General features: G+C 33.0%; 1 protein-coding gene across 1 annotated transcript; it reads left to right on the forward strand.

Moving 5' to 3' along the window:
* Positions 1-1,474: 1,474 nt before the first annotated feature.
* ACR4 (ACT domain repeat 4) lies at positions 1,475-5,609 on the forward strand. Its single transcript, XM_068606388.2, has 8 exons — positions 1,475-1,918; positions 2,715-2,799; positions 2,930-2,975; positions 3,127-3,241; positions 3,349-3,416; positions 3,502-4,092; positions 4,223-4,327; positions 4,961-5,609. Exons 1-8 carry the CDS (start codon positions 1,915-1,917, stop codon positions 5,300-5,302), a joined length of 1,356 nt encoding a protein of 451 aa, XP_068462489.1. The 5' UTR covers positions 1,475-1,914; the 3' UTR covers positions 5,303-5,609.
* The last annotated feature ends 3,898 nt before the right edge of the window (positions 5,610-9,507 follow it).

Genomic DNA, 9,507 nt, shown 5'->3' on the forward strand with positions numbered 1-9,507 from the left:
TCAAGATTCAAGTGTTCATTCTTGTTAGAAAACCACCTAGCTTTGCTTCATAGGAATATAATCTTTGTACTTCATTGTTGAGGTGATTTTGTTCTAATTTGATTTTTGTTGTTGTTCTTTGGTAGGATTGTAAAGAGAGTTTTGTTATGATAAGGCTTCACACAAGATTGCAAGACATCTTGTTGGGTTCAAGATCTTGTTGTGTTTTATTTCTTATTTTTCTTATGGGGTTCTTGTAAAAAAAATTAAATTAATGGATTGCCTTAATTACAGGATTAAGTAATTGGATGTTGTTCTCTTGTGGGGATGAACCGATATAATTGTTGATTTTATTTTATTTTCCTTATCTCTTATAACTCATATATGAATTGTATTCATATTTGATAGTTATGCAAGATTAAATAACACTGAAAATAGTACTTCTTATTGTCAATTTTTTAAAATTGTCCATTTATTCAAATTTAATCTTCATTCATTTGTAAAAACTTTCTAATTTCTTTAAAATTTGAATTCATCCCTTTTGAACTCAGTCTATTTTGCTGACAATAGAAGGGTGAAGTGACAAAAGATGACTAATGTGTTGGATTTTTTTTATCTTTATACAATTTGACCAATTTTGTTTTAGAGATTAAGATATTGCAATACAACAAATATATTTTTTTTTGCTTTAAAGCATTTTCATATGTTAGATCATCCGATAGGAGGTTCATTCTTGTAGTTAGAGTAAACCAAATCCCCTTTGTTCTCACATCAAGTTCTCCTATATTGCATTCTTAGGGATAAATATCTACATTTGAGTTAAGTGATAAGAATATTTATAATTATTTTTGGATTTTTCTTCTAAATAATATAACACTTTGTTGTGTAATTGTTAAGATATCATGTAATTTGGAACTTATTGAGATATTATATTACGTGTTTTGTAACTTAATAACTTTACGGTATCCCTAAGAGAATTATTGATGTATTAAAAAGAAGATGCTTACCCATTATAATTAAAATAATTTTTTGAATGATGTGAAACTTTTACATATACATTAAAACAATTCAAAAAAATATTTATAATAATTCCTAATCAATTAATTTTGTAAAAAATTACATATACAAAAAAAATTATTCTCTTCTAAATAACCTCATGAAGTAGATTTTTTTTAAGAAATTAGAACTCAAACCAAACAGTTACACAAATTAAATCCACTATTTATTTATTCATTCATTCTTAGCGTCACACATGTTCATTCAACCTTCCGTGCACTCTAGCAGGATCCCCTTCCTCTCACTCATTTTCCTTCAAAGAAAGCCGGTCTTGCTAACGTGCACCGGGGCTCCTTTACTTCCCTCTACCATTTTTGGCGAAATAATATAAAAAAGTTTGTCGACACATAGTACTGTTTTTCAATAGTAACAGAAACGGGTAAGAGAAAGAGAGAGAAGGTGACAGACAGAGAGAAGGAAAGAAAAAAAAAAAAGAAAAAAAGAAAGAGAGTTTGCGATTTTTTTGGGTACTTTTCGGAATTGCAGGTTTTGGAGCATCGTGTCGGGGAGGTTCTGATTTTATAAGAGGGGTGTTTTTTTTTTTCATTTTTCTGGTTAATAATTTTTTATGTCGGAAAAAAAATACTATTATTTTACTGTTATCACAATTTATAATTACTTAAATTACTTTTTCTTTCCAAAGTTATAGAGAGAAGCTTGAAGGTGCGTGTGTGTGTGAGATCCCTGTAGGGTGTTCATATTATTATATTCATATAAACAAGCTCATATTTTTGCGTATTATTATTATATATATGTACTGTTTGTTGCTTCGTACCAACAACACATTCGCAGAGCCACTTTGTTTGCAAGAGAGAGAATCTACGAAATTTTGGTGTGGTGTGGTGTTGTGTGGCAGATCACGAATCCTCAGAAACTGCAATGGGTAGGTCGTGTTCGTGGTCTTTTTTTTTTTTCCTTTTGATTTGTTATGGGATTCTCGTGCTTTGTTCTTGGAATCTTGTTTCTTGGTTTTGGGCATTCTGAAGTTTTGTTCTTTTTTGTTTTTGTTTCCCTCCCTTTTTTGCTTTCTGGGTTTTGTGAATCTCTATGTTTGTTTTGGGGGAGAGGAATTGTGTCTGCAATTGGGTGGCAAGATATGTTGTGTGTTTTCTCTTCTGTAAGTGAAATTTTAAGGCTTTCGGTCTAAATAATCATTTAGTTCAACTCTGTTGATTTTGGGTGTGTATTTGCTTCTTATTCTTCTTCTTCTTTGTTTCCATAATCTACTAGCTTTCTCTCTCTCTGGCTATGAGGTGTCTGTGGTGGATTATTGTTCACATGGTTTCATTGGCCTATTGGGTTCTGTTTTGTGATTCCTTCTTTTAGCATATTAACAGCTAATCATACAGCACGAGGCTTATTCGTACCAAACGACTTTTGTGGGTTCTGGTTTTCTTCATTACTCGGTTATTCTTTTGTGTTTATTCATCTCTTTACCACTGGCCACTCTCTTTTACCCACCTCAGCCTCTTGTCCCCAGCTCTTATATTCTTTCTCTCTCTCACACACTGTTCTGTGTTTTAGTATTTTGCAAAGAGGTTTTTTACATCATTGTCTTCTCTCTCTCTCTCTCTCTGTATATATTTATTTACTTGGTCTTGCTTTTGATTCTCATTGGCTATGGGGGTTCTGTTATTGCCATGTTTTGTCCTCTGATTGGTTTGTTTTCTCTCTCATAGCTTTTATGTCGGAGGTCAACATGAGCTTCTCTCACTACATGGATGATGAATACGAGAAACTCTTCCGGAGAATGAACCCTCCCAGGTACCAATTTTCACTTCCCATTTGATGAAAGAAAATAAGTCTTCGACTTCGGAAAAAGAAGGGAAGGGAAAAGAGAATTTAAACGATTCTGTCCTCACATATTTGTCCACTTGTTGTCTTGTCTTGTCAGGGTTGTAATCGATAATGAAGCCTGCAAGAATGCCACTGTTATAAGGGTATGCCTATGCCTATTTCTCCTTTTTAAATGTTTTTCTAGTTCTTCTTCCCTTTCTGGACTGCAATTCATGCTTCTATGATTGAAGAACCTTTGCCTAGTTTGATAACACTTTCTTTAAAGGGATGTTGAAAGTGAATTTAATTTTGCAGGTTGATAGTGCAAACAAGCATGGAATACTTCTTGAAGTTGTACAGATCCTTACTGATCTAAACCTCATCATAACCAAGGCTTACATATCTTCTGATGGTGGATGGTTCATGGATGGTAATGATTTTCTCTGATATTCATTAAATTTCTATTACAAAATACATTGTTTATCATTAGTTTTGGACGAGGGTTGAAAAATCGAGTAATTTATTTTATTGTACCAGCTTTTAATGTTACTGGACAAGATGGAAACAAGGTTACTGATGAAGCCATTTTGGATTACATTAGAAAGGTGGGTGTCTCATTTGTGTTCTTTATCTCCTCTGCTTTTATGTAACAACCACTGACCATGTGTTTGGTGGCATTTGTGTTTTTAGTCTCTTGGTCCCGAATCTTGTGTTACTTCTCCCATTAGATCTGTTGGGGTTGAGCAAACAATGGACCACACAGTAATTGAGCTTATGGGAAGTGATAGGCCAGGATTGCTTTCCGAAGTCAGTGCTGTTTTGACCAACCTCAAGTGCAATATAGTGAATGCAGAGGTGTGGACTCACAACACCCGGGCAGCAGCTGTAATGCACGTGACAGATGAAGAGACCGGATCTGCTATCACTGACCCTAAGAGGCTCTCTATAGTCAAGGAACTTCTATGCAATGTGCTTGGCGGTGGCAACAAGAAGAGGGGAGCTAAAACTGTTGTCACAGATGAAGTCACACACACTGAGAGAAGGCTTCACCAAATGATGTTTGCTGATAGGGATTATGAACGAGATAGTGATGACGCCTTTGATGAGAAGCAAAGGCCAAATGTGAATGTTGTGAATTGGTCTGACAATAATTATTCAGTGGTAACAATTCAGTGTAAGGACAGGCCAAAGCTTCTCTTCGACACAGTTTGTACTTTGACAGACATGGAGTATGTGGTTTTTCATGCAAAAATCGATGCCGAGGGGCCAGAAGCATATCAGGTATATCAGATTTACTACTTTGTTCTGAACAAACACACATGGACACTGACGTGCGATTCCATTTGTTGCTTGGTGCTAGATGTTGGTCTTTTAAGGACATTGGCTTAATATTTTGTGGTTGCTTGTTCAGGAATATTTCATCAAGCATATTGACGGGTCCCCTATGAAATCAGATGCAGAAAGGCAAAGAGTGATACAATGTCTTGCAGCTGCAATTGAGAGAAGAGTTTCGGACGTGAGTGGCTTAATGTTACTGAAAAGCTTTCTTGATTTATATTTCCGTATGGAATTCATACAGCCATGCTTTTCATTGTTGTGCTTGCCTGTGAGGCCTTATTTTGTCTGTGCAGTTATTTATTCTTAATCTTCTCCCAAACTTTAAGCTGAACTGTGACCCTTTGTGTTTTTTATATCATGTGATTAGTAGTGGTCCAAGATTAGTTGAAATGCAGTTGGTGGACTTTGACTACAGTTGTTATGTTCCACTGCCAAATTGAGTTTCTTATTGAGGGGTGAAATAGACTTGTTCAACTAAATTTCTTTTTCATTTGGTTAATAGGCAGGCTAACTTGAATATTAGTCACATTATTCTTGGCTCCACAAGAACCTAAGTAAAATTTGAGGAAACAAACAGTACCCTTTCATGCATTTTATATTAGTGATTGGTATCCTTTGCTCTTTAATTTCTCCTTAATTTTCATTCTTTTGTCAAGAAATCATCTGGACCGCAAATAGTCTTTTCTTATATACTTTATACAATTGCCAGTTAGGTATCTTTGGTTTGGTTCTTCACCCACCCTCTTTCTTGTTGGTCTCCTATTCTTTCATATGACTATTAATTTGTTTTTTTTCTTCTTCCTAATTTCAGGGTTTGAAGCTAGAACTCTGCACCACCGACAGAGTCGGACTTCTATCTGATGTCACGCGTATCTTCAGAGAGAATAGCCTCACAGTTACAAGGGCAGAAGTGTCCACGAAAGGAGGCAAAGCTGTTAACACTTTCTATGTTCGTGGGGCATCTGGTTTCCCTGTTGATTTGAAGACCATAGAATCCATTAGGCAAACAATAGGCAACACAATCCTTAAAGTAAAGGGTAGCCCTTCAGAGATGAAATCTGTTCCTCAGGATTCTCCCTCCAGATCCCTGTTTAGTGGTCTTTTCAAGTCCAGATCTTTTGTGAACTTTGGCTTGGTTAAGTCTTATTCTTGAGAAAGCCACCACACATGCCCATCTTTTCTTGTACAGTGAAAGAGGTGAAAGATGCAAAGGGCTAACTAGGAAGTGTGACACGACTTTAGTTTAGTGAAGTAGGAACACCATCATATCACACGCTAGAGAAAGTGGCTTGTAAATTCTCTACCCCTTCTCCCTTATGTTTTTCCACTGTGGAATCCAATCACTTGGCTGAGTGATGAAAGCAAAGAAAACCTTAGTTGTGTAACCTTGAAACAATTAGTTTCAAGCACATCATTTGTATATATTCATTCATTTTGCAGCAGCAGTTTTAATCCTCTCATCTTCCTTGTCTCCTACTTTTGTCTGCTTACTTACTATTTCTTCCATTTAATCGTGCCTTTTTTAATATGCTTCCTTTACTTAAAGTTTGATAAATATGATTTAAAATTTGTTGCAACAAATTATTGGTGTGAGCAAGTAGCTTTTGAATCACAAGTTTTCAAAATAAAGTATAATGACCTGAATTTCGTCATAAAGAAAATAATTTTGCAAATCTTTCTTCACAAGCCACGGGTCTGGGAGAATCATACCTCCACATCATTGGCTGCAGTGGGTCTAATCTCTGATAATCTCAGCCATAATCTTTTTGTCCAAGTTTTGACTAAAATAATCTGAAATATCACCATCATCCTTTAAACCCTTTGGTCCTATTTGGTGTGGAAGATTGAGTTTGACGCAAATCCTTGAAAGATATGATAGAATTAGAACATAAAAAAAGAATGAAAAAGGAGGTGACATGGGAAATCACAGTGAAACACGCCTTGAGTTGCGTCAGAATTGAGCAAAGTTAGATATGGCATGTATGTAGTTAAATCTTTTTGTTGCCCCTCCATTATTAACGTGAGAAATTTCCATGCCATAGCTATGTGCTCATTCCATGTCTTACTGGACAGGAAATTCAGTGGCGGCTAACTTTGTGCATAGTGTTGGCTAGCAGATATTGAAGTTTATGCCAAATTTAAATGCCAATTTATTTTGCATCGCTGTATGATTGAGACTTGCACTATTATGGGTTGGGTTAGGCTTCTTCAAAAATACGTATCTTTTGTGACGTTGAACTTTTTCCCTCAATTATCATACAAAAACCCTTTGAACTCACTATAATGGTCAATCCAATTAGGGAGGATTATGATTTAGAAATCAAAAACTTTCTGCTGCTTTAATAATATAACCTATTTTTGTCCTCATCAAGAACTTTCCCACCATGCTATTTGCTCCATTTGAAATGGTCCACTACAAAACACTTCTTGCCCAATCCACACCCATTTGAATATTCCTTTTGACCAAACAGTGTCTGAGACCAGTGGTTTGGCCTTTCAAAAGAACCACACACCAGTGAAAATGCCCTGTGAACAAAATGTGTGTAAAAGGAAGAAAAAGCAGATGAAACAAAGACATTTTCTTTTCTTTCTTTCTTTCTTTCTTTGGTTTATACTATTTTATTTATTTATTTATGCTATTTTTAATATCACACTTCCAAGAATTGTGACCTGCACATCGTTATCCCAAGAGAGGGTAACAGTTACACGGGGTTCTGCCACGTGGCTTCTTGCTCCTTTAGAATGAGTAATGAAGATAGATAAGCTTCAAATAAAGTAAGACCAGAAACAGTTCTCTTAAAAGATGAACAATTTGTGCATCTTTTAGTAGATTATTATTATAATTTTTTGCATGGTTCCAAGAACTTTAAGAAATACTATTCAGTTTAAGCTAATTAGTATTATTTATATTTAATATTCAGAATTTTAAATTTAGAATTAATAAAACCAATACCACATCTATCAAACAGGCAAGCAAAAGTGAGAGTTAATTCATCTAATCAAATCTCCATAGCATTGAAAAGTAATATCTCATGGAGAAAGACACACTCTTTCTTTAATGATTTGTGAGAATCGCGTAATTTTAAGATTTTGTTTGATTTTCTATATCATGCAATTATTTAAAAACTTTTATATTTATACGTCATGTTTTAATATGTAGTATCAGAACTTGATTGTGAAATTGTGATTCTGCTCGTATTTTTCTTCAAATTTTATATACCCTAATTATGAAATTTAGGGGTTTTAATTTATGAGGCTTTTACATATTTATGTGAAAAAGAAATTATCTTAATAATATATTTTGATTATAAAGTTTTTCATTGCACATATTATTTAATTGATGATAAAGTTGTGTAGTTTTCATTGCTGGCATAAAATATTAATGTTTTTGCTACAAGTTGATTAAAAAAGTTATTGTGTGTATGTAGTTATTGTTATAATGAAACTATTAGTTTTTTTTTTCTACATGAGAGAAAGAGATAAAACAGATATATGAGTTGTTTTACCTGTAATAAAATAAAAAAAAGGGAGAAGTGTTATGTATGGTTAATAACACGTGAAGTATTTTATTTGTTTTAAATTATATTTATAATGGATTTGTTAGTCACTAAAGTGACCAAATTTTTATATTTGTTTAATTCTGAATTAATGATAATTTATGTTAATTACTCGTAATATGAAGGATGCTATATTATGGGTTTATATTTTTAATGGTTATATTAAAATTCATTATTATAAGACATTTACAAATTACTCAAATGTTGATTATTTATTTTTATAATTAATGAATATAATTGTAGACAATGATATTTGAACTATTGGTTTTACTTATATATCCAAAGGTAATATGTGATGATTCTGATTGGTACATATTTTAAATGATATTGATGTTATAATTATATTATCAACATGTTTGTATGATGTATGTTGATGTATCACTCAAAAAAGAACATCAATGTAATCTAATTGTGCTTTGAATATTAAGTGTAAAACGTGTGTTTTATGACTCTACACTTACGTAAAATTTTATTATTGGATACCTAATCTCAATCTAATGAATTCTTATGCATTGTCTATCCAATATAATGAACTTAATTTCTCTACTAGAATGAGCAAGTCATATTTCACCTTGGTGTTATGAATATTGATCTTGATATATTGGAAGAAAAATATGTTACTATTACTGACTCTAGTATTAATGAATAGAAAATTTATTATAAAGATTGAAAAAGATCAAACAGACTCAACCTAATGTTCATGAGAATGTCTGTCTCAAGTCAGTATTACGATAACTCTTTCCAAAACTAAAAGTACCAAAGAATTTATGGGGGATTGTGGAAGAGCGTTCTCAAACTGCTTATACATCTTTTGTTGGGACATCAATGAGTACAATGACCACCATAAAGTTGGATTGGTCATGTATTATGCATGAGCACATTATTGAAATGGTAAACATTACAACAAAATTTGACACCTTAGGAATGATTGTGAATGATAACTTTCATGTATAATTTATTTTGAACTCATTACCGTTTGAGTATAGCTCATTTCGAATGACAATAATACCATGAATGATAAATGTAATGTCCATGAATTGTACAACATGTTAGTTCAAGAAGAAACGATGAGGCTTAAAAAACAAAGAAGTAACTTAGTCCATTATGTAAGCCACTAAGGAAATAAAGGAGCCATAAAATTTTTTTGTGAAGAAACATGATAAGGTAAAGGGATAGTATAGGCTAATCAAGCATCAATAAAAATCTAGAAGAAAGAATCAAAGGGAAATAATCGCCATTTATATGGGAAATTTGGATATTTTTAGAAGAATTGCCCAAAATGTAAGTCTTGGTTCTAAAGAAGGCTAACCTAAATGCTTATGTATGTTTTGAATCAATTTTTAGCTGAAGTTCCCCATAGTACATGGTGAATTGATTATAGATGTATGACACATGTTTCTAATACCATGCATGGATTCTTTACAATCCAAATGATAAGGCTAAATGGAAATTTTTTCTTCATGGAAAATAAAGTGAAAGGTCTTATATCATTTAATATTTGACACTAGACATCATTTAGATTTGTTGAAAACCCTTTGCATAAATAGTTTATCTAGGAATTTAGTTTCGTTGTCTAAACTTAATTTATTGGTTACTCTTTTAGTTTTGGTAATGAATGTTTCAGTTCGTTTAAGCACCATCATTTCATTAGTATTGGTATTCTTTATGATGGATTATATAATTTAATTTGGATGGTATATATGTTGAAACGCTTATGAATCTTCAAAATAATGTTGGCATTAAACCTAATTTAGTGAATGAATGCTATGTTTCCTTGTGGGATCAATAATTGGGTTACATT

This window comes from Phaseolus vulgaris, chromosome 3, assembly GCF_051622355.1.
Source record: "Phaseolus vulgaris cultivar YP4 chromosome 3, ASM5162235v1, whole genome shotgun sequence".
NCBI classification, from domain to species: Eukaryota; Viridiplantae; Streptophyta; class Magnoliopsida; order Fabales; family Fabaceae; genus Phaseolus; species Phaseolus vulgaris.

What these genes read in the sequence shown, in the direction of transcription:
- ACR4 (XM_068606388.2), top strand. An exon ending in AGAATGCCACTGTTATAAGG is followed by an intron (nt 2,976 to 3,126) that starts GTATGCCTATGC and finishes TTAATTTTGCAG; the next exon opens with GTTGATAGTGCAAACAAGCA. An exon ending in TGGTGGATGGTTCATGGATG is followed by an intron (nt 3,242 to 3,348) that starts GTAATGATTTTC and finishes TTATTGTACCAG; the next exon opens with CTTTTAATGTTACTGGACAA.